The following is a 25,920-nucleotide window of genomic DNA, read 5'->3' as shown; positions in this document are numbered from 1 at the left end:
CCTGTACTCTTTATCTCTTGTCTTACTATTCATTCCACTTCTTTCAAGTTAGAATTTCTTTTTTTTTTAAGATTTATTTATTTATTTTAGAGAGAGAGATAGTGAGCCCAGAGAGGGGCAGAAGAAGAGAGAAACTTTTGCAGACTCCTCACTGAGNTGTGCCCCCAAACTCCCCAACAGCAGGGGGGAGAGGTGAATAAGTCTTTCCTTCCTGAAGGGGGAACTGGGCAGCACATGGCAGTATTCACTGCATGGCAGATTCTTCCAGAGTCTTCCATTCCATTGATTGTCCAATCTGATCTTTCATGTTCACCAACCATCATGTATTACTTCCCACAAAGCAACTTTCAGAGACTTACAGTTTTAAACCTGGGTGAAGACAGGGTTCTTCCAGTTTGGACTTCACTTGCTCTTTTTGGTGTGAAATTAGCCAAGTTCCTAAATGACTCTGAAACTCGCCTCCTTTAACTGTGTAAGAGTGACATTTGTTGGTCACACTGCAGTGTTGTGGTAGATAACGTGAAAGGACAGTGGGACACTGTTGGCTGCCATTCTTCACAACAATTTAAAGCCCATCTTCTGTTGGTGCCCTCACTAATCACACCCATCCTATCTTTGCACCCTCAACCTGTGCAGTCCAGCCACTCTGCAGTGAACTGTTCTCTGAAACACATTATTTTTCTTCACCTGTACTCTTTATCTCTTGTCTTACTATTCATTCCACTTCTTTCAAGTTAGAATTTCTTTTTTTTTTAAGATTTATTTATTTATTTTAGAGAGAGAGATAGTGAGCCCAGAGAGGGGCAGAAGAAGAGAGAAACTTTTGCAGACTCCTCACTGAGCTTGGAACCCAGTGTGGTGCTTGATCTCAAGTCACTGAGATCGTGATCTGAGCTGAATCAATTGTACCACCCAAGGGCCCCTCAAGTTAGAATTTCTATACAGGCTTCAAGGACAAGTTCAAAGCTACCTCCTCCAAAAATACCAGTTTTTAGCAGAAAACAGTTTCCATGGATACAGCACTGTATGAGACAGGCCCTGTTCTCAGCACTTGACAGATACTGATTCACTTAATCCTAGCAGGTGGGTTGTACTGTACTCCCCATTTTACAGATGTGGAAATTGAGGCACACAGAAACGAAATGATTTTCCCAAGCCTCTTCACCCAGTAGGTGATAGAACTAGGATTGGTACGTAGGTGTCTCCTTCCAGAATCCACACTCCACACTGTGCGGCTCCCCCCGCATCACGTCAGCTAGAACGTGTCCATGCTCTGCCAATGAGTTTATTCTTTGTTCTTCAAACGGCTTAACTACCAATCTCTAGATACTGATAGACAACAAGTAAGAGAATCAATATGCATATTGTTAGCTGCCTAATTGAATCAGCTAATGTTGTTAAGAATTTTGTTTAAAAGCATATCTACAGTATTGCCTGTAATTAGGGAAATAAAGAAAGACCAGATGCTGGGAGAAGGCGTTTGACGTTCTGAGACTGAGACGCCCAAGAGACCATGTAGAAGTTACCCACTGATAAATCCTGTGANCCTCAACCTGTGCAGTCCAGCCACTCTGCAGTGAACTGTTCTCTGAAACACATTATTTTTCTTCACCTGTACTCTTTATCTCTTGTCTTACTATTCATTCCACTTCTTTCAAGTTAGAATTTCTTTTTTTTTTAAGATTTATTTATTTATTTTAGAGAGAGAGATAGTGAGCCCAGAGAGGGGCAGAAGAAGAGAGAAACTTTTGCAGACTCCTCACTGAGCTTGGAACCCAGTGTGGTGCTTGATCTCAAGTCACTGAGATCGTGATCTGAGCTGAATCAATTGTACCACCCAAGGGCCCCTCAAGTTAGAATTTCTATACAGGCTTCAAGGACAAGTTCAAAGCTACCTCCTCCAAAAATACCAGTTTTTAGCAGAAAACAGTTTCCATGGATACAGCACTGTATGAGACAGGCCCTGTTCTCAGCACTTGACAGATACTGATTCACTTAATCCTAGCAGGTGGGTTGTACTGTACTCCCCATTTTACAGATGTGGAAATTGAGGCACACAGAAACGAAATGATTTTCCCAAGCCTCTTCACCCAGTAGGTGATAGAACTAGGATTGGTACGTAGGTGTCTCCTTCCAGAATCCACACTCCACACTGTGCGGCTCCCCCCGCATCACGTCAGCTAGAACGTGTCCATGCTCTGCCAATGAGTTTATTCTTTGTTCTTCAAACGGCTTAACTACCAATCTCTAGATACTGATAGACAACAAGTAAGAGAATCAATATGCATATTGTTAGCTGCCTAATTGAATCAGCTAATGTTGTTAAGAATTTTGTTTAAAAGCATATCTACAGTATTGCCTGTAATTAGGGAAATAAAGAAAGACCAGATGCTGGGAGAAGGCGTTTGACGTTCTGAGACTGAGACGCCCAAGAGACCATGTAGAAGTTACCCACTGATAAATCCTGTGATCAAAGAACTTCAGAATTAAAATAAAGAGATGCCAGCAAAGGCATTTTTTCTGACTGGGACAAAAAAAAAAATTTAAGTACGTCATGTTTTCTCAATTATATTTTATAGACATGACTTCTCTATTAAAAAATCTCAGTTACAAGCATGGGATATTTCTCAGAAAATCTTGTTTTTGATAATATAAATTCTCCCATTGAAGATTGTTATTTTCTGTAGTATGTGAAGAACAACAAGCACATCATTTTTCTTCATTTTTATTTTGAGAAGTAAACAAGTAGCCTCTCCACATCTGAACGTGACAGGAAAACATACACCGGAGCATATTTCACGGCCCCACTGTGTATGTGCCCTTTCTAGATCCAGGTGGGTGGGCGCCATCTGCCTCTGAGGCTGGCTGGGTGCGCTGGTTACCAGCCACCCCTGCTCAGAGGTGGCGGCCCCAGCGGACTCCCACCACGGTGGGCACCGGCTGGTGGAGAGAATCATCGTGCTCTCACTTCGTGCGCAGGACCTCGTTCGTGTGTCCCCTGCTTCCTCATCTGCCGCCTCACTTGTGGCTCACACTGCAGTTGCTCTGTTCATCCCTCTGTTACCACTTCTAAGCCACAAAGAGAAATCCACAATTCCAGAATTCTTAAAGGCAAATGCACCGCCTGCCCGTTGGCCGTGACAGTTTTGGCAGTTGGGGAAAGGAATGCGCCAAGGCTCCGTGCGCCTGGAGCTGCTCTCCGGAGCGCGCATAGCTTCATACTGCTGGCCGCTGACTTCTCCAGCGCCTTAGGTGCCCGGCATCTTCCCTGGGACGGCCACACCTGTCTCACTGTGCTCTCATAGCTGCTCCTCTCATGCTCTTTTTTCATTTCTTTTCAACCCTGTGAAATAGACATTGATGAGTGCAGGATTTCTCCCGACCTCTGCGGAAGTGGAATCTGTGTCAACACGCCAGGCAGCTTTGAGTGTGAGTGCTTCGAAGGCTACGAAAGTGGGTTCATGATGATGAAGAACTGCATGGGTAAGACAGCTCTTCCTGTCCCGCCTCCAAACCAGAGAGCTTGACCTTGGCTTGTCTCCCAGCTGTTAGCAGCATGCTTGGCAAGGCGCTGTGGTGAGCGACAGAACAGACTTCAGTGTCAGACAGGAAATCTGCTCCTAGATAAGTTTTGGGGAGCCCCAGCCTCTTGGTGCCTTTAGTGGCGGTGAGATACCGAGACTGGGTTCTCTTTGTTCATAGAATCTAAAATCAACACAGACTACTGCCCACAAGGGATTCATTTAACATGCATGACCTTGTGTGGTGACCCCAAATTTATATTCAGCCATGCAGATCCCATGTAATTTATTTTTTTGTGTGTTATTAAAAACTCTTTTGGTACTGCCTACGGTTTAGTCCTATTTAGTGACTTACAGGATTCACCACATGAGACATAAAAGGTGATCAGCCTACAGTTTTTCTTTTACTCTGATCAGTGATACAGATAGCAATATCTGGTGTCTGGAATTTAGGGTGATGTGAAGCAAACAGTGTTTCTTTTTATCTCTTGTGAGCCTGCTTGTTTCATAGAAGTCAAATCCTTGGCCACTCACTGTCTTTAAGAAAAAAACTTAACATTTATTTACTGGTAGTAGAAAAAGTGGGGAGAACATTATCCCACCTCCTCTGAAACCTGTCTCTTACATTTAAGTCCCACTTCCCTCAGATCGTAGTTTTTTCCCCCATGCTGTATATGTGAATATTTTTCCCTCAGAGTTCTTTAATGGATCTCACATTTTTACCTTTCAGACATTGACGAATGTGAACGTAACCCTCTCCTTTGTAGGGGTGGCACCTGTGTGAACACTGAGGGCAGCTTTCAGTGTGACTGTCCATTGGGACATGAGCTGTCACCGTCACGTGAGGACTGTGTGGGTGAGTTTGTCTCGTTAGCACATAAACTCACCCAGCTCGCTATCATAGAGATCAGCGGTCAGTTCTGACAGACTTGTTGTTTTGGGCATGGGCAGTCTGGCTGGTTGAAAGTTGAAAATTCAGAACTCCTTTATTTGCACTCAGGCTGTGTCCTTAGAGAATGCCCTAGTGACACACTCAAAGGAGCCAGCGTTTTCCTGGTTTCCCACTATTCAGTGACAAGCACACCTGTGTCAGACCCTGTCCCAGGCCATGCAGTTCCCTGCCCCACAGAGGATGGAACGGGAAAGCTGCTGCTGTTAGAAGGACTGCTCCCTCCTGCCTCACCTGTGCATTCATCTGTGCATCTGCCTGTCATTCATTAAGCAGAGTCTGTTCCACACCCCCGTGTCTGTCATCACAGGAAGACCCTGGTCTCTTCACTGGCAGAACTGAGGGGCAGGGGTGGCAGGGGTAATGTGAGAACCCCAGCTGGTCTTGCTGGTCTTGATGCCTTCCATCCTACTGCTCTTCATATGTATACGGAGGCCTCTGGGACTACTATGCTCGAGTATATTGGTTTTAAAACCTTGATGCAGCCAGGAAACATTTTCTTCACAGAAAATCTGTCTTACAAGTGTCAGCAAATAAAACGGTTTAAAACAGAACAGATGGCACACCCCCATTTCAAAACATATTCTGAGCATACCTTTCCACTAGACATGTATTTATTTATAAACCCTATTTATATTGTTTTGCTAACATATTAGGTGAATCTTAAATCATACACTAAACAGACATTTTAAAGAGGTAAATTGAAAAGGTTTTTTTTTTTAAAGATTTTTTTTAAAGATTTTATTTATTTGAGAGAGAGAGAGTGCATGAGCAGGGGAGCGGGGCAAAGGCAGAAGCAGACTCCCCACTAAACAGGGAGCCTGACACCCGGCTCGATCCGAGGACCCTAGGATCATAACCTGGGCCAAAGCAGACGCTTAACCAGCTGAGCCACCCAGGCGCCCCTAAATATTTTTCATTTTAATAGTGGTACTAAAACTGTTNAAAAAAAAAAATTTAAGTACGTCATGTTTTCTCAATTATATTTTATAGACATGACTTCTCTATTAAAAAATCTCAGTTACAAGCATGGGATATTTCTCAGAAAATCTTGTTTTTGATAATATAAATTCTCCCATTGAAGATTGTTATTTTCTGTAGTATGTGAAGAACAACAAGCACATCATTTTTCTTCATTTTTATTTTGAGAAGTAAACAAGTAGCCTCTCCACATCTGAACGTGACAGGAAAACATACACCGGAGCATATTTCACGGCCCCACTGTGTATGTGCCCTTTCTAGATCCAGGTGGGTGGGCGCCATCTGCCTCTGAGGCTGGCTGGGTGCGCTGGTTACCAGCCACCCCTGCTCAGAGGTGGTGGCCCCAGCGGACTCCCACCACGGTGGGCACCGGCTGGTGGAGAGAATCATCGTGCTCTCACTTCGTGCGCAGGACCTCGTTCGTGTGTCCCCTGCTTCCTCATCTGCCGCCTCACTTGTGGCTCACACTGCAGTTGCTCTGTTCATCCCTCTGTTACCACTTCTAAGCCACAAAGAGAAATCCACAATTCCAGAATTCTTAAAGGCAAATGCACCGCCTGCCCGTTGGCCGTGACAGTTTTGGCAGTTGGGGAAAGGAATGCGCCAAGGCTCCGTGCGCCTGGAGCTGCTCTCCGGAGCGCGCATAGCTTCATACTGCTGGCCGCTGACTTCTCCAGCGCCTTAGGTGCCCGGCATCTTCCCTGGGACGGCCACACCTGTCTCACTGTGCTCTCATAGCTGCTCCTCTCATGCTCTTTTTTCATTTCTTTTCAACCCTGTGAAATAGACATTGATGAGTGCAGGATTTCTCCCGACCTCTGCGGAAGTGGAATCTGTGTCAACACGCCAGGCAGCTTTGAGTGTGAGTGCTTCGAAGGCTACGAAAGTGGGTTCATGATGATGAAGAACTGCATGGGTAAGACAGCTCTTCCTGTCCCGCCTCCAAACCAGAGAGCTTGACCTTGGCTTGTCTCCCAGCTGTTAGCAGCATGCTTGGCAAGGCGCTGTGGTGAGCGACAGAACAGACTTCAGTGTCAGACAGGAAATCTGCTCCTAGATAAGTTTTGGGGAGCCCCAGCCTCTTGGTGCCTTTAGTGGCGGTGAGATACCGAGACTGGGTTCTCTTTGTTCATAGAATCTAAAATCAACACAGACTACTGCCCACAAGGGATTCATTTAACATGCATGACCTTGTGTGGTGACCCCAAATTTATATTCAGCCATGCAGATCCCATGTAATTTATTTTTTTGTGTGTTATTAAAAACTCTTTTGGTACTGCCTACGGTTTAGTCCTATTTAGTGACTTACAGGATTCACCACATGAGACATAAAAGGTGATCAGCCTACAGTTTTTCTTTTACTCTGATCAGTGATACAGATAGCAATATCTGGTGTCTGGAATTTAGGGTGATGTGAAGCAAACAGTGTTTCTTTTTATCTCTTGTGAGCCTGCTTGTTTCATAGAAGTCAAATCCTTGGCCACTCACTGTCTTTAAGAAAAAAACTTAACATTTATTTACTGGTAGTAGAAAAAGTGGGGAGAACATTATCCCACCTCCTCTGAAACCTGTCTCTTACATTTAAGTCCCACTTCCCTCAGATCGTAATTTTTTCCCCCATGCTGTATATGTGAATATTTTTCCCTCAGAGTTCTTTAATGGATCTCACATTTTTACCTTTCAGACATTGACGAATGTGAACGTAACCCTCTCCTTTGTAGGGGTGGCACCTGTGTGAACACTGAGGGCAGCTTTCAGTGTGACTGTCCATTGGGACATGAGCTGTCACCGTCACGTGAGGACTGTGTGGGTGAGTTTGTCTCGTTAGCACATAAACTCACCCAGCTCGCTATCATAGAGATCAGCGGTCAGTTCTGACAGACTTGTTGTTTTGGGCATGGGCAGTCTGGCTGGTTGAAAGTTGAAAATTCAGAACTCCTTTATTTGCACTCAGGCTGTGTCCTTAGAGAATGCCCTAGTGACACACTCAAAGGAGCCAGCGTTTTCCTGGTTTCCCACTATTCAGTGACAAGCACACCTGTGTCAGACCCTGTCCCAGGCCATGCAGTTCCCTGCCCCACAGAGGATGGAACGGGAAAGCTGCTGCTGTTAGAAGGACTGCTCCCTCCTGCCTCACCTGTGCATTCATCTGTGCATCTGCCTGTCATTCATTAAGCAGAGTCTGTTCCACACCCCCGTGTCTGTCATCACAGGAAGACCCTGGTCTCTTCACTGGCAGAACTGAGGGGCAGGGGTGGCAGGGGTAATGTGAGAACCCCAGCTGGTCTTGCTGGTCTTGATGCCTTCCATCCTACTGCTCTTCATATGTATACGGAGGCCTCTGGGACTACTATGCTCGAGTATATTGGTTTTAAAACCTTGATGCAGCCAGGAAACATTTTCTTCACAGAAAATCTGTCTTACAAGTGTCAGCAAATAAAACGGTTTAAAACAGAACAGATGGCACACCCCCATTTCAAAACATATTCTGAGCATACCTTTCCACTAGACATGTATTTATTTATAAACCCTATTTATATTGTTTTGCTAACATATTAGGTGAATCTTAAATCATACACTAAACAGACATTTTAAAGAGGTAAATTGAAAAGGTTTTTTTTTTTAAAGATTTTTTTTAAAGATTTTATTTATTTGAGAGAGAGAGAGTGCATGAGCAGGGGAGCGGGGCAAAGGCAGAAGCAGACTCCCCACTAAACAGGGAGCCTGACACCCGGCTCGATCCGAGGACCCTAGGATCATAACCTGGGCCAAAGCAGACGCTTAACCAGCTGAGCCACCCAGGCGCCCCTAAATATTTTTCATTTTAATAGTGGTACTAAAACTGTTTCATTGAGGTGATTACAAGATATTAGCTCATCTTGGTAATGCAGTGAATCAGAGACCTGTTTTTTTTTTTTAAGATTTTATTTATTTATTTGACAGACAGCCAGTGAGAGAGGGAACACAAGCAGGGGGAGTGGGAGAGTAAGAAGCAGGCTCCCAGCAGAGGAGCCTGATGTGGGGCTCAATCCCAGAATGCCGGGATCACGCCCTGAGCCAAAGGCAGACGCTTAACAACTGCGCCACCCAGGTGCCCCCAGAGACCTGTTTCTAACCTGAGTTTATTTTGTTAGTTTTCATGGATCCTATAGCTGGAAAAAAGTACCTCTTACAGGTGTATTATATAATATGAGATGCCTATTTTTGCACATTTAATGAAATACGTATTTAATGATCATAGATATAAATCCACATGTCACATAGTCTTCTTGGTAATTTTGAGAATTTGGGGTGAAGGTCTTGTTTTATCTGATTACATTGTCATTGTTTTTACCTTTACATTGTGTCTCACAAGTAGCTTGTATGCTACCATTTTCTTGCTGTTGTATAGTTGCATTAATAACACTACTTGATTCCACAGACCTTTGCAGAAGTTTTTTTATAAGGCACCTGCCTATCTTATAAGGGTTAGTTGATTTTAAAGTAGGTCATGTAGATCTGTGTATTGAGGCCCATTAAACACAGTAAGACGGAAGCAGACAGACAGTGTGGGCCCCAGTATCGAGCCCTGTGACTTGGGGAACCAGCCCCTTCCCTCAGGATCCTCCACATTATTCAGGCAACTCTTGACCATATAATAAAGACCAGGTGAGCATGCCAGTGTAAATTCGTATATTAAATATTAGTAAGTTTTATATCTGACATATGCTACATGTACATGGTCTCGTGTTCACTACCCACATGTGGCTACTTAAATTTAATTAAAATTCGGTAACATTAAAAATTTAATTCCTGGGGCGCCTGGCTGGCTGAGTTGGTAGACGAAGTGACTCTTGATTTTGGTGTTGTGAGTTTGAACCCCATGTTGGACAAAGAGATTACTTAAAAAAAAATTAAATTAAAAAAATTTTTAAAATTTCAATTCCTTAATCATTTTTTTCATGCTTCAAATGCTCAGTAGCAGCCATGTATTGGATAGCAGAGATATGGAGCGGTCCATCAGTGTATAGAGTTCTACTGGACGGTGCTGTCTTAGGTAGTAATACAGATTCCAGTATTTTCTTTGAACACCCCAGGAGATCATCTTACTTCCCCGTGAAGTACGCAAACCACCTTGGGGACCAGTAGTCACTTGCAACATTTCTTGATACTTTGAGTGATGTGGTTACTGCAAAGACATTAATGCTGTGTATCTTTTTATAGATATAAATGAATGCTCCCTGAGTGACAATCTCTGTAGAAATGGAAAATGCGTGAACATGATTGGAACCTATCAATGCTCCTGTAATCCCGGATACCAGGCCACACCAGACCGGCAGGGCTGTACAGGTGAGTGTCAACCAGACGGGTCTGCTACTTGTATTTCTCAGATCAGTCTAGGACGGCTCCTGGCACTGAACATATTATAATGAAGCTGATGGAAGTCCTTTGTGCTAAACACGAATCTCAGAATGGGGACAGAGCTGTAGGATGCTATCATTTTGTGGTTTTGCAGAAGAGTCTCTGGTTTTATCATGGAAAACACCCTGAACTCCGTAACTACTGCGTTTCTAAATTGTGTAATCTTAGGCTCCTGGGGCTACATGTCCAATAGAATGCTATCTAAAAGGAAGTAGAAAGAGCTAAGGAAGACCAGTGGTATAAAGATAAACCAACACAATAGTGGGGAGAGAAATCCAAAGCCATTTAAACATTATCTGTTTAAAGAGAAGAAAATTTCCCTATTTTTTTTTGAAGGAAGTAGGCCTGACGAGTAATGTGGCTGCAATGTTGTTTTCACAGATATCGACGAGTGTATGATCATGAATGGAGGCTGCGACACGCAGTGCACGAATTCAGAAGGCAGCTATGAGTGCAGCTGCAGTGAGGGCTACGCCCTGATGCCAGACGGGAGGTCGTGTGCAGGTACAGAGAAGACAGTGTGCAGACTTGGCACAACTCACTGATGTTACCTCACAACTCGCTCCAGATGTTTGGAGTGGATCTGGATGGGAAATACAGTATCTGAGCTTACTCAAAGCCACTCTTGTTTTTATTTAATGCTAATTTTCTGTCATCAGATATTGATGAATGTGAAAATAATCCTGACATCTGTGATGGTGGCCAGTGTACCAACATTCCCGGGGAGTACCGCTGTCTGTGTTATGATGGCTTCATGGCGTCAATGGACATGAAAACATGCATTGGTGGGTACCATAAAGACGGGATAAATGCTGTGCACACATCTGCACACACACACACGTGCACATAAGTGCACATCCATATAGACATGAGAGGAAGGGGCTTTTTCAGTTACTTTAAAAATTCAAGCCTCTGTATTACAAAATGTGAAAGCTGAAATGGAAGAATTATTGGAAAATTCTAGAAAATGATATTATGTCTTGCAAATAGATTATGTTTTAACTTTTATCTGTGTATTTCAATATTACACTATTCAGTTTAAAAGAAATCTTTCAGATTCCTAGGATGAACAAGTGTTAACCAAACTATTGAAAATAAATTTTCTAGATGTGAATGAGTGTGACTTAAATTCAAACATCTGCATGTTTGGGGAATGTGAGAACACCAAGGGATCCTTCATTTGCCACTGTCAGCTGGGTTATTCCGTGAAGAAGGGGACCACAGGATGCACAGGTAGGTCCCAAACTAGGACCCTCTGTGCTTTGGCTTCTCCTCTTTCAGAAGCCAACCTTCAGCATCATTGGTTCCTTTGCACCAGGTGGTGACTGTGTGATGAGCACCTGCCCCAGAGCAGCGCGTGTGATGGGTTTGTCCCCTCTCTGGTGGCACAGTGTCTCAGCCGCACTGCCACGGAGCTGGCTGCCATCTGCCCGCAGAGCAGGGCAGGGGCGTGCAGTCTGGTCCTGTGTGTCTGCTGAGCGGTGGCTGCCGCTCGGAGTGTTCACTTTCTTAGGAGGCCCGCTGCCCACACAGGAGACGTAAGGAGAGAGCATCACAGACCTGAAGCCATCCCACTTATTGTTTTTTCAGTTCCTCTAGCTGGACAAAATTAATGCAGACTTCCATTTAGACCCTTTGCCATCCTTTCCCCCATCTTTTCCTCTCTTTTTCCCCCTTCTCTTTCTCTTTGCTTTTGCCGCCTCTTGCCTTGGCCCCATTTGATCCTCTCTTTCTCTCTTCACTTTCTTTCTTTGCTCACCCTATCCACTTTGACTTTTGTTTCCTTTCTCTGTTAAATAAGTTTTGAGCTTTTGCATAAAACGGGCAGGGAAGTCCCAAGGTGAGTACATTGGACCAGGCCTTCCTCACTGTTCAATTTAAAGCTGTCATATAGCATTTTGCTCATGGCAAGTGGTGGGTGGCTTGGACCACAGCCTGGCACTTAACCTGACACCTCTAGGGACAGGCGAGTGAGGAAGAGGGGATGCTATGTGTGTTCACAGCTAGGAAGGTTGATGCAAAGCCTGTCGCTCTGTGGGTGTGTGCGTGCACGCATGCATGTGCACACGTGTGTGAGCTCACAGTATTGCAGCATCTTCGACATGTAATCATTGAGCTGGATAGAAAAGATTATTCCATTCTAGGAAGCTCTGGAGAACCAAAGCTACGTAGTTTATACACACGTGTGTGTGAGCGCATATATAGTATGTATATACCTGGGAGTATGTGTATATGCGTGTGTATGTGTATATACATATGTACTGGTAAAAGCTTCTATTCGTTTTCCAGATAAAATTTCCAGTGAGTATTTTTACGTATTCTCAAATAAAAGATGAATACACACTAAAATGATAGTTTTCAAAAACTCTATACTATACTGTATTGATTCTAAAAATGACAAGCATTATTACTTATTTTAAAAGTCAGGTTTGTTTTCATCTTTATGAAAAACATGTAATGAAAAATATTAATAGGAAAGGAGAGTCTTGCTTTGGAAATGCGATTTCTTTTGACATCTTGTAATCAGTCCTTCTGCGTGGACTTTTGTCTGGGCCCAGGCAGAGAGGTGGGGAGGGTCAGACACACGTATCTCCCTAGGGGGAGTATCTCTCTGCTACCAGAAAGTGAGTGGAGGTTTCTCTAGTAGGGAAAGACTTGTTTGACTTGGATCATGAATCCAAATCTTATCAGTGCCTACAAAATTAAAAATAAAAATGATGTGAGTGTTTTTTTTCCATACCAATTTAGATATTTCCATGTTAACTTTAAAATTTTACCTGTGCAGAATTATACTTGGAAGTAGAATTAATTAGCTTTGTGTTTAATTTTCATCGTATTAACTGTGGTTTCTCAGATGTGGACGAGTGTGAAATTGGTGCCCACAACTGTGACATGCACGCCTCCTGTCTCAACGTCCCGGGGAGCTTCAAGTGTAGCTGCAGAGAAGGCTGGGTTGGAAATGGCATCAAATGTATTGGTGAGTTTGCAAATGTGAACATCCTTGCTAAGACGCAAAATTCTTAGAGGCTCTTCTTTGCACAGTCATTAACCCACGTACTTTGACAGGAATACGCTCTTGCTTTTCATTTATTCTTTTGAAAATCAAAGACTATCTTTAGTTGCAAGGTAATTCCTGCCTACGAGTTTCCTTTAACTTTGGCATAAATTATCACATCACAGCAGTATGCCTTGGCATCTGCTTTTTAATGTGTTGTTCTTTGGTAAAAATTATTTGATGTGTAGCCAGAAATCCAAACAGATGTATGATGAAAAATGACTAATGTATTTTTCCAGTCTTTTCATACAGCAATCAGTGAGACTTAAAACCCAGTAATACATGTGAAGGAAATGGAAAGGTTTTATCAGATAATCTGAGTCTGTACCTGGTCATAATCAGCCTCTTAATAGAAAAATAGAATTCCTCTTCCAGAGAAAGCAAAAGGTTTTGCTGGATTCCAGGAGGTCTGATTGGGACAGAGGGGACTGGAAGGACAGTTGCCGTTCTCCAGGCTTTCGAGTTGCTGAGCTGGGGTCTCTGAAGTCTTTTCTGGCTGTGGGGCAGGGGGGCTGGCTGTCGCCCTCACTACCACACATAGTGCTGCTTCCTACACTCCCTGTTGTACATGCTTTACCAACAAAGCATTGTTCCAACTGGTTAGAATTATCCAGGTCAACTTAAAATAGAAATAAAACCAGGTAAACTGACCTCCCCAGGATTACTCACTAAAACCTTGTAAGTCAGTAGTAAGCATTGAAGGGGAGAGCCTTAAGATCTGTTAAAAATAACATCAGTTAATTGGAGTATACTCTTAGCCATTCGGTGGTTTTATACTTGCCTAGTGTATAGGAGCTGACTGTGAACATAAATGATCACACTTTCCAAATAACTTTGTTAAGTAACGTTCCCTGATGGCATCATTCAGTTCACTAGCTACCCACTTCTGGTCCAGCCATCACTCTTACCGTTAATCTCACAGGTGTTTTTCTGTTGGGTTTTGTTTTGTTTTCCAGCCATATCCCCATTCCTATTTTCTGGCCCCATGGGCTACTGGTTTTCTCTTTTCCAGCCTTCCTTTTTTGTGCTTGTCCATCCATCCATCACCCTGGCCAACTATTGCAAAATACAGAAGGTTCAACTGTGTCCGGGTACTTCTACTCTAAAACATCATGCAAATTCATTCTCTTCTTTCCATCTCCACCCCTCTGCTCTAATCTCAGCCATTCTCCCTCCCTCCGTCCCTCCCTCTCTGTCTCTGTCTCTGCCTCTCACTGATGGACGCAAAAAGAACATCCTTATGTCTGTTCATGACCTTGCTGGTCCTGTAATCCTTTTTCCACATGGCAGCCAGACAGATCTTTTAACCCATGAATCTGATCTCTTTACAATTGTCATTTGAATCCTCAAATTTAGGATAAAATGGGTTTATGAGACCTTGTAGCATTCTCCCAGTGGCTCTCCAGCTTCAGCGCCCATCAGCCCCAGCTCCTACATTGTGGTTTGTCACTCTGGGTCCCTCAGTGTCTTTTGTCACATGGAGCTCTTTTCCTCCTCAGCCTCTCAAAGTGTGGTGTTCCCTCCAGAAGGAATACCATTCCCTGCCTCTGGGCAGCAGGTGAACTCTGACTCATCCTTCCAGTGTGAAGTTCAATGAGAACTCCTTCCCCCGTGGGACCTTCCTTGGTCCTACAGCCCAAATGAGAGGCCCGTTTTATTCCCTTTTCTTCACAGGACATATAACCTCTTTGATGTAATCAATCCTTCTGTGTTTAGCATGTGTCATTTCTACTAGACTAGACTCTGTGAGATCAAGAATTGGATCTTGGTTTCCTCATCTGTTACAGGAACTTGAAAACTCTTTGCTAATTTTCCTGCTCTGAAATTCAGTCCCTGAATTTAGAAATTGACCCTTTTTTAGGGTTAAAAGAACCAGTGATCACCTCTGTGCCTAGTAGAATTTAGAAGGAAATCTAGCATTGGTTTACCTTTTAACCATTAAAATTCTAGCTTATTAGATATCTCACAAATATTTTCGTTAATCATTTTAGCCCCCTGTTTGTAGAACGAACATTTTGGATTGTGGTTCTGAAATCTTAGAGAATTAGAATTGTGACCTTACAGGTAAACAAAAACAAATCCTGTTTGTCCACTGTACACTTAAATTAAGACAAATGAAAATCTTGTGTTTAAAGGTTCCATTTTCATTTCTTTTTTTTTTTTAAAGATTTTATTTATTTGACAGAAAGACAGCCAGTGAGAGATGGAACACAAGCAGGGGGAGTGGGAGAGGAAGAAGCAGACTCCCAGCTGAGCAGGGAGCCTGATGAGGGGCTCGATCCCAGAACCCTGGGATCACGCCCTGAGCTGAAGACAGACGCTTAAAGACTGAGCAACCCAGGCCCCCATCCATTTTCATTTCTGAACTTGAGACTTGATCACTCTGTTCTCTTGGCACGCAGATCTGGATGAATGTTCAAATGGAACCCACCAGTGTAGCATCAATGCTCAGTGTGTGAACACCCCAGGCTCCTACCGATGTGCCTGCTCCGAAGGGTTCACTGGAGATGGCTTTACCTGCTCAGGTGGGTGAGAGTGCTGAGGTGTGCTCTGACATGGTTTTCATGGAACACTCCATAAGCTTGCCCTCTTTGAAGAAAACAGTAGTTAAAGGGGACAGGGATTCCCATTCCGGTTTTTATCACTAAAAGAATGACATGAGGGAAAACTATTCAGTGCCTTAAGATTCAATATACGTTCCATCCAGTCACTGCTAGTTCATGTGTTCGTCAGAATCTCAGGTCGTCACATGGTGTTGAAAGAAAGAAATGAAATCACACAAGTGAAGGGTTTTAAGAAAACACATTCTGAGAGTTCAGTAAACATGAGCTGCTACTGAGCTGCTCTTCGTTTTTGCATTCCTTAAGAATAAGACATCTCCTCATTATACTCCTATGAATGACTGCCTTGTCCTGCTGGACATAAAGTATGATACTTTTGAGATTGCGGAGATCAGTGTTTATCGGTTGAACCAGCACACACTTTAAACCCCCAGTTAAAAGACAGACTCTAATTTTTTTCTAATTATTGACATCAAAGACACCGACTCATCATTTTTAGATGCTTCTTTAAGAAAACATGCTTATGTAATATTTAAAGTTTCATTACTTTTCAATCTTAGCTTATTGCATCTTTCTTAGCATTTCTCTGCCATAGGGTGTGAAGGAAAGGGCGTGGCTGTGGTGTTGGGCACAGCTACACTTAGATGCTGCACCAGCTGCAGGGGCTGCTCTGAGCCTCAGGTTCTTCCTCTTCTGACCAGCACAGGGTTGGTGAACGAAACGAAAACATGCATGACAGGCACGTAGCACTCTACCTGGCAGATACTGGACCCTCCGTAAACACTACTTTCTGCGCTACCCTCTTTTTCCATTTGATAGGATTAAATTGTCCGGTCTGTGAATCCTGCTTATTTGCATGATTAAGAGAGAAGTATTTTAATACAATCATAGTGACATGAAAAAACCCTCCTAGAGTAGCTCTGATTTGCTTAAACACACTTGAACTAGTAACAAAACAAGTTGTTTGTTCACTGAAAACATTATAATCTTAGAATAGACGCCCTTTTAAGATTAATCTCAGTGTTCTCGGTCATCTGTCAGTGATGTTGGTATAATACTGATGCATCAATTTGGCATGAAAGAGAACCAAGAGAGATCCACAGAGACACCTGCCCTCTTCCTGTTTATCGGGCGATAATTGAATGTCAGGGTTTTGGTTAAACAGCTCTGTTAGCAAGTTGTACACCCTTGTTTAGGGGACTATGACTGAGTGTTGTTTCATGTCCATGAGCACCAGCTCAAGTCTGTAACGTTGACTCAGTTCTAGAGCAAGGAAAAGCCGTGTCACGACACTGGGAACTTGATAGAGATGTCATTTGCTTCTCCCACAGATGTCGACGAGTGCGCAGAAAACATCAACCTCTGCGAAAACGGGCAGTGCCTCAACGTCCCAGGCGCCTATCGCTGCGAGTGTGAGATGGGCTTTACTCCAGCCTCCGACAGCAGGTCCTGCCAAGGTGGGTCCCTGTGACTCTAACTCATTTCCAAGCTGGATCAGCTACAGCACATGAAACCACAAAAAGGGCTGGAACGGGCTCCACCTGGACGCAGAATACACAGCACATGCTGCACATATAAAAGTCGTTCAGGGAAGCGTGGGTTACTTTGCCGAATGAATAAGGATGAAGGCGGCTTTCATCTCTTATGAAGTTTTCCTGGCCAAGAGCCAACACTTGCAAGTTTGGCTCATTCCTTTTTTTTTTCTTTTTAACCATTTCTTTTTTCTTTTTCTTTTTTTTTGTATTACTAAATGAATGACACATGGAAAAACTATTGAGCTTTTTAAAAATAGGAGATACTATCTCCCCCAGTCACTGCTACGTAACATGTTTATGAAAACCTCAGTAGCTTGTGTTGGGCATTTACCTTCATGTTTCAGTCTCCCGTCTGTCTGTCTGTCTGGGACTGGAAGTCCTCCCCAGGGACTCATCAAGGCCTGCACCTTTTGCCCAAGAGCAGTGTGTCTTGCCCTTAAGGGGTGACATCATCCCCCTTTCCTAGAAATGGGACTTGTGACTAGTGTGATAGCTCTCCAAGAAAAAGAATGTGGATTTACTCTTAGAGACTCAGTTCACTTTATATAGAGTTTGGGCCCATCACTGTATTCATTTGGAGAACATGAAAATACCCATGAAGAAAGGAAAAAGATTAAAAACATTGATGAACCAGAAGGCTTTAACAAAATTAGTGATTCATAGAAAACCTGTAAGAAAGTAACTCAGGCTAAATGCTAGGCAAAGGTTATAAAATGAAACCAGATTACTGGCTCTCCCTATACTAGGGGCTAATCAAATGAACACAAATAGCAAATATGCATGCACACGCATACGCACAGTTCACCAGTGTCAACCAGACAGAAATCAGACAATCTAGAATGGCTCAGAGTACAGCCTGTCTCCAACTCACTACCTGAAGTGATACTGAAGAAGAAGGTGTGTCTAAAAGGTCATGGAAGGTTCAATACATACCCACCAAGTCTTAGAGAATGAATAGTAAACCCTGGGGAAGATGATATTAGAAACTGAAAGCATTCATGCCTCTGCATTGACCTGTCAGATTGAGCAGAATCTAATGCATTTCATATAAGGCCACTGTAGAGTGAGCTTCATTTTTTTTTCCCCCTAGTCCTGGTTTCTTGTAAGCACCAAAGCTAATTAGTAGAAAATGTGAGTCAATGTGGTTTTGGGATCACATGATTTATTACTCATTTCAACTTGACAAGAGTTGGTGGGAAAGGAACAAGTCAGCAGTAGCCAGATACTTTGGCCAACATAAAATTCCAAAAAATTAATTCTTTGTGCTTAATAATTTCCCCTTCATAATTCTGTTCCTTTATCTGCAGCCTTGGCCCTTCCAGAACTTCTCCCCAGGCCTTCCCTGAGGTGAAGCTAGGTAGTTTATACTTACTGTACTTGCTTCATATGGGAAACACCTCCTGCCAGGACAACAGAGAGGGGCACACAAGTAGTTCATCCTCAGTGAGACCCTGCTCCACTTTAGCTAAATGCCAAATTTTGAGATCCCAAAAATGTTGTTCCATGGTTCTGCCTTTTTCTCCTTGATGTTGTCATATCTCTCCCTATAAGACCTGTCTCATCTAGAGTTTCTCCTGTATTCACTAAGTTAATTTCTTGAGGCCTCTTCCCATCTGATTATAAATATGTGCCCCTCTGAATTGACTGTCTAATCAACATTTTCCACTCAGCATCAACTTCTCACCAGGAATTCTCAGAATTCTGTACAGCCCAAAAACTTGCTGCAGTTGGCTGTTTGCCAATATTCTCCACCTAAAAGGGGAGAATATAAAACCTGGAGGAAGCTCCTCAGCGACAGGCTAGGACTCCATCAATGGAGTAAACATGGCTACAGACCATTTGGTGTCATGTATGACGAGAGAAGAGAAGCCAGGTTCATCAGTAGAAGAGCACACAGCGCCCAGGGCAGCTCTTCCCATTTTCGTCCTCACTCCTTCCCCACCTTAGGCTAACAGAATAGCAACTTTAATAAGTCCGTACCCCAACTTCTCTTCCAAATAACGCCCAGATAAAGAGGGGGGGCTGTCCAGACACTCTATCTAAACTGTATTAGAGTATATAAAAACTCATAAAAGGTCTGACCAAGTAGCGTGTACACAAGTTGAAAGTAAGCAGTAGCAAGTCTGCAGGCATCGTGTGGAACAGTAAAAGAACACACAAGAAGGAGAGAACCAACCCAGAGTAGACTAAAACCACCCAAGGAATGAAAGCACATTTCCCACAGGTACTTTATCCCATAGATGACCTTCATGTGAGCATAAATAAGAGTGAACAAGTTCAAAGAGATTATAAAAGAAGAAAAGGCAAAGGGGAAATTGCAGAGCTATGGGAAACAAACACAGCAAAATTAGATACCTATTCAATAGAAGCAGCAGAAAACAGAAAAGATAGAGGTGAAAACGTAATGACCAGCATAGAAAATGGGCAAGAAGAGGTGAACAGGAAAATCGGAACAAGAAAGGGGGAAGAAGTTAACACTATGAGAGAAAAGACGAAGACCATAAATGAAAGTATAATCAGTGTCTCTGAAGTAGAGAGCCCAAACTAAATGAATAGAAAAAAGTACTGAACAAACAGACATTTCCCTGAAATGCAAGAAAGCACTGAATGTTAGGGAAAAAGGTAAATCATAAGACCGGAGACTTAGCCTCATTACTTTTTTTGACTTAAGTCATAGAGAAGGATTCTTCAGACTCCAGGTGGAAAAGGAAAGTCACGAACAAAACGGAAGCATTCGATACCAGAAGACACGAGAACGAGGCCCACAAAATCCTGAGGGCACATGTGAGGACATTCTGCCTCAGCAGTTGTGAAAACAATAGGCGTATTCTCACATGTGGAATAACGCAGAGAAAACACCTGTGGGCCCTCCCTTCTTGGGGAAAAAAAACTTAGCAGTGCCACACAACCATTCGAGAGAGAACTATAAGCATTGCAGTAAAAACCTCACTGATTCCTTTAAGAGTAAATACTAAATACTTCAGAGATTATGGTAAATGCCATAATCATTTAAAAAGTGGAAATCATAGAAATAACAAAAATGAGTTGGAAGCATATGTGAATGCTGATTTTCTTAATCATTCATGGCAATAGAATCCATCAATACTGTTTCGAAATTATATTTGAATTTTAACATAAAGGGAAGAGAGCATCAGTTTTTAGTGTCTTTTATAAATTCTTAACATTAGAAAGTATCTTAGAAACTACGGAGATAAATACAAATTGATCTTCTGGATAGAAATTGTTTCAGCTTCACTCAGTGACTATGGATACAGCAGTATTTGGAATGATGTTCATCAATGATAATTCCTTCTGGGTGGATGGATTTCTGAGCGATTTTCTGCTTTTGCTACCTTATTTATGTATTGTTTTCTTTGCTTTCTGTTTGCTGTCAACACTTTTCTGTAGTTTGAATTTCTGAATATGCATCAATTTAAAAACAAGACGGTATTCTAAAATACCTTCATTTGTGTCCATATAAGTATATACAAGTATTACATTATTTAAATGGAAGTTATTTCTAATAAAGTTCATTTAAAAGTAAAATGCATATGAGGAGGGCTGATATTAATTCCATTTTCACTTCTAGACTAACACCATTCAATTATAAAGTAGTTTAATGAGTCTTACTTATTCATTTGTATGAAGAGAATAACTGTGTTTATAGCCTCAACACAAGAAAAGATACATGAGTTGGTCTTTTAAGCAAAGTTTGAAACACACTTGAAATCTAATATAGTTGAAACTCATTATTTCTTAACTGTCATGAATGACCAGCAGACCTTTCTAAACTTCATCCCTAACTGCTTTAGACAGTGTGTTAACGTGCCTGGTCTCATCTGGCCTAAAATCCCATGGCCTCTCGGCCTTCTCAGAGTTTGAGGTCATTTGTGTACAGAAATGTCCATCTTCTTCCTGCAAGTACAAGTATAGATTATTTCTACAGCTGGACACACACATATATGCCTTCATTTTCATATGCATGAGGAGAGGTAACTTCTCTACTGATTGAGTTAAAGCTTCATGAAAGAGTTTCATAAACTGAATTTATGACTTCAATTCAATGGAGACATTTTAATGAAATTTGTGAGAACGTAGAGCAATGGTTGATCTTATTACATGCTATTAGAAAAAATTATTTCCCTATTTAAAACTAAGTTTATGAAAACAGATTAGATTGCAGAATAAAAAAAGTTTTTAAAAAGTTAAATAGTTTTAATGATATCTTTAATAACTTAAAATATGTCCTATACTTGGTATGTTGTAGATGTTTATAAAACAAGTTTGTACTAAGTTATTAGAAGCTTGGAATTCTTTTTATGTTTAATTTTTTACAGTCTCGTTACATTGATATGTTCGTATTTAGTTTTTTATTTTTATGCCTTAGGCGAATTCTTTCTTTTTTTAAGTATAGTATAACCCAAGACAGTTAAAATGCTCAGTAAAGTAAAATATTTCTTTTAGACCTTTGCTCTATAGATGAACATTAGGTGTTTGCCATTTATGTGGTCTACCTAGTCAAAGAAAAAGAAAATTTTTTACTGCATAAAAACATCTAGGGAGATAGAAAAATTTATTAAGGTTATATAAATTAAATCAAAATGTCTTTGTACATAAGAGATTATTTCTTTTATCCTCAGATATTGATGAATGCTCTTTCCAAAATATTTGTGTGTTTGGAACATGTAATAATTTGCCTGGAATGTTTCATTGTATCTGTGATGATGGTTATGAATTGGACAGAACCGGAGGGAACTGCACAGGTATGGCCAGTAAAGGGCTTGACTCTGTTCTTATTAGTTGAGGTGAATATTTTGTGCTAAGTATAAAAATTCCTCAAATTTCTGCTCAGCCCTCTGCTTAGTCTGCTTTATACCTTGTGTTACATATTTTTAAAATTACATTCTGACACGTGTATTTTTAACTATGAGATCGATACATTTTTTTTAAAAAGATTTTTTATTTATTTATTCGACAGAGAGAGAGACAGCCAGCGAGAGAGGGAACACAAGCAGGGGGAGTGGGGAGAGGAAGAAGCAGGCTCATAGCAGAAGAGCCTGATGTGGGGCTCGATCCCAGATCGCTGGGATCACGCCCTGAGCTGAAGGCAGACGCTTAACCGCTGTGCCACCCAGGCGCCCCTGGGATCGATACATTTTTATATAAATAACTTAATATTAAACATCTAACATGAAACTAGGAAACTCTTTCTTTGTATAAATGTATGTATGTGCATATATATGTACATAAATGCATATATCATTTTAGTTAAGCAGGTGGTAACATTTTTTTCTTCCTCTGAATCCCAACATCTAATTACTATTTATTAAAAATATTAAATGATACTAGCCTACATACCATGTGGTTGATCTGTGGAACCTGTTGTAGGTTTATACAAGGATTTGATCTCTATTTCACTGTGCTGAGGCCTTCCCAGAGATCTTTAATAACTTCCAAAGATTCCACCAAATTCTTGGAAACAGCAGTATGCAGAGAGAAAGTAAAGATGTTCATGTGGGCATTTTAAATGCTTTTCCTAGATATTGATGAGTGTGCAGATCCCATAAACTGTGTGAACGGCCTGTGTGTCAACACTCCTGGTCGCTACGAGTGTAACTGCCCCCCCGATTTCCAGCTGAACCCCACTGGTGTGGGTTGTGTTGGTAAGTAAAACAAATAGAACTTGATAGAGTTAAATATTCACACTTTCATGGTGATGCACTGAGGTGAGTATTTGCTGCAATTGATTTGAAAACAAAATAGTCCTTTCCCTTAACAAACTCCCGATGACCAATATGTATGGTTACTTCTGTCGTGTTTATCTTTGAAGACGTCAGAGAAGGAGCAATAGCCTAGATGGCAAAGTGGCCCTCAACCCTAGCCGCACAGTAAAATCCCATGTGGAGCTGTAAAAATCTGCTGATTCTGCTTCACTCCCAGAAATTGAGTCACTGGGGCCTCAGTATTGCTTAAAATCTTTGTTGGAGCGAAGGCTACGAACAGGCAGCTGATAAAAGGGAGTGCTGCAAAAGCGAACAGACATAGTAAGCAAATGCCCAAAGTCTTTAGTAATAAGAAAAAAATCAAAACAACTGTATAACTATCACTTTATACCTAACAGACTGGCAAAACTTTGCCAACCTGGATGGTGTAAAGTGTTGGTAGGAGCATGGACCTCAAGGACCCCTCTTCTCCTGGTAGAAGTAGAGATCAGGTTAGCCTTGCAGAGAATGTTCTTGGACAGCAGTATCCAGATTAACTGTCAGCATATCATCAACTTAGGTTTCGAGTTTCTTTTTAGAGCAGTTCTGTTTGTATGGAGTGGTATTTCATGGCCTTATTTTTTTTCTTAGGGTTCTTCCAAAGAACAGAGACTCATTCTATCTTACAAACACCATAATGGCCCATTAGGCCCTCCTCGAAGTCTAAGATGCATTATGAGATGTAGTGATCTTACTTTCCCTTTGTCTTAAAATTTTTTGCCATTTTATTATTTTAGGTTTTATTTCATCATTACTCATTAGTTAGGTCCAATGATGCTAAAAATGAAGATGAAAATAATAAAGTGGAAAATCATGCCATCACCTGGAAGGATTAACACAATCGTGAAAAAAATGTCACCATCTCAATAATCTTCAGTTTTCCTACTGTGTTGCCCAGGGGATGGCATCATCTTCCAAGAAGGTGTAAAAGAACACTGGAGACACTATATTTGGAAACTTCTTTTAGCATGTATTGAACACACTTGAGAGTTCAGAGGTTTTCACTTTCTGGCCATAGGAGAAAGAGAAGAAAATAGGGCATGAAAAACATTTCCCAGTTGTCAGGTGGACCAGGAGATGAATGCAACATAGACTCCAGTCTCGATTCTAACAGTGATGGTGAAATTGATCACAGAAGCCTAATGCCAGGCTGCGACTCTTCAGAGACTGACGTCTAGATGAGATTTTTCAAATTCAAGAATCAAAGAGTGAGTGAACAGTAGACTTCTGTAGACAGAGGAAATACGGTCTTCTCATCTCTCAGTCAGTAGGAAGAACCTCAACATGCAGTACTTGACAAGTACCTGAGTCATCCCTCTCAGGTCTCTGTATGCTTTTATACCCAGGATTTAATTGATTTGGTCTGTGAGTGGACTAATGATGAAGGTACAGGTATTTACACAAAGCTTATTGGAAGGAAATATGGGATGTAGAAAGATCATTGGGCTGACTATCCAATTGATAAATCTAAAAATGAAAACTTTTTTTATTTGTGGAGCAAACAGCTGTCCTCTCATCAAAATGAGGAGCTGTCACAATTGTCAAAAATGGCTTCAGACGTTGTGTTTTAATGATGCAAGAAAAAGAAGAACAAGAAGTAGTAATAAGCTAGAAGCTATTAAAGATGTGTTTGAAATGTGTAATCAGTTTTTACAAAATGGGTATGTTTCAGGTTCATGCATGGCAGCCGATGGGCAGGTAATTAGGTTCATAGGACCGTCTCAGGCTTGTATCTCTCCAAAACCAAGAAAATCTGGTCCAAAACCAAGAAAATCTGGCATAAGAATTTGAATTAGAGATGATTAAAGTTGTTATTAGAATTTCTAGTAAAGTTGTTTCACTGTGCAATTTTTCCCTATAAATTATTTTCAAAGTTAAAAAAAATTGAAAAGTTCCACTGGATGCAGATGGTAAATGATAGTGACTATATTTCCTGATTCTGAGGGCAAAGAATATGGAAACTCTGTGAACCAGCAGTTTCTACCCTAGCTGTAGACGGCAAAGAAAGGAACTGACAGGCCCATAACACAGACATGGGTAAAGACATTGACTGCCACATTATTTGTGGTACCAGGGACTTAGAAACCATTTCTGGAGAGGAGATAGATTTAAAAAGAATGACACCCTACAGAATTAACATAATAAAAACAGAATAACATCTATGGCAAAATACCATTTATGTGCTCATGGAAACAAAAATACTCATTTTGCAAGAACACAGATAAAAAGATATTATTAAATGCATTCAGATGGTTGGGTATGGGACGAGAATAAGAGAGAGAGTGGGAAGGAGGGCGGGAGGAAGCATGAATGAATGCAAATCTAGTAGGAGCAGAACCAAGACTTAGCTCATGTCTCTGCACCTGAGATTCAACAACAAAAAACAAAATGAAAAAAAAAAAGAGAAAAAGAAAAAAATGTAAAGTTTTCCCAGTGATTCTCATGTGCTGCCAGGTGTGAAAACTACACTGTAGGCCGTACTTAGGACTTGAGATTTTACTCTGACTAAGAAGGTGAGCCGTTGGAAGTACTTCTGAAGGATTACTGTGTCAGCTGTCGTCAGTTGAGTTAGGGAACCATTGCCGTGGGCCAGGAGAGAGGTGGCGGTGGCTTGGTTCAGGTTGTGGTGATGGAGGCAGTAGTGAGAGGTCACCGTTCCAGGTACAGAAGTGACTGACCTTATTACTGGATTGAATACGGGATGACAATAAGGAGTCAAAGACTGATGCCAAGGTTTAGGGCCCGAGCAACTGAAAAAAATGGAGTTGTGTTTATTGAAAATGCTGAAGACCCAAGAGAGGAGTGGAGGCGAGGAGGTTTTGTATGTAGAGGAAGGAGTACCAAGAGTTTGATTTTAGATGTGCTATCTTTAAAGTAACTATTAGGCCTCTAAGGGGAGAAATCAAACAGGCAACTGGCAGAATGGTCTAGGGTTCTGGGGAAGAGATGAAAGACAGAACTGTACATTGGAGAGTTCTCAGCAAAAGCACAGTATTTAAAGTCATGGAACTATTGATCTAGATGAAAATTATGGATAGAGACAAGGGAAAGACTGAAAATCTTTGATATCTTAAGTATCCTCTCTAAAATTGTTACTGACTGCCTTGCCCAAAATTCTCAAAGGTCTCTGTGCAAACTGAAATGAAACCAGATAA

General features: G+C 41.6%; 1 protein-coding gene across 3 annotated transcripts in view; it reads left to right on the top strand.

Annotated features, from left to right (window-relative positions):
• The window catches only part of FBN2 (fibrillin 2), a 260,894-nt gene that overhangs the window by 179,708 nt on the left and 55,266 nt on the right, over positions 1-25,920 (top strand). For all 3 annotated transcript variants that reach the window (XM_034655954.1, XM_034655955.1, XM_034655956.1), the window contains 11 exons: positions 3,355-3,483; positions 4,252-4,377; positions 9,655-9,780; positions 10,234-10,356; positions 10,512-10,637; positions 10,960-11,085; positions 12,707-12,829; positions 15,310-15,432; positions 16,800-16,925; positions 21,644-21,766; positions 22,544-22,666. In XM_034655954.1, the coding sequence (XP_034511845.1) occupies positions 3,355-3,483; positions 4,252-4,377; positions 9,655-9,780; positions 10,234-10,356; positions 10,512-10,637; positions 10,960-11,085; positions 12,707-12,829; positions 15,310-15,432; positions 16,800-16,925; positions 21,644-21,766; positions 22,544-22,666 (1,374 nt within the window). The remainder of the gene's footprint in view (positions 1-3,354; positions 3,484-4,251; positions 4,378-9,654; positions 9,781-10,233; positions 10,357-10,511; positions 10,638-10,959; positions 11,086-12,706; positions 12,830-15,309; positions 15,433-16,799; positions 16,926-21,643; positions 21,767-22,543; positions 22,667-25,920) is intronic.

This window comes from Ailuropoda melanoleuca, chromosome 3 (genome assembly GCF_002007445.2).
Source record: "Ailuropoda melanoleuca isolate Jingjing chromosome 3, ASM200744v2, whole genome shotgun sequence".
Taxonomy (NCBI): Eukaryota; Metazoa; Chordata; class Mammalia; order Carnivora; family Ursidae; genus Ailuropoda; species Ailuropoda melanoleuca.
Note: the sequence above shows the minus strand (reverse complement) of the source record. Positions and strands in the feature narration are given on the sequence as shown.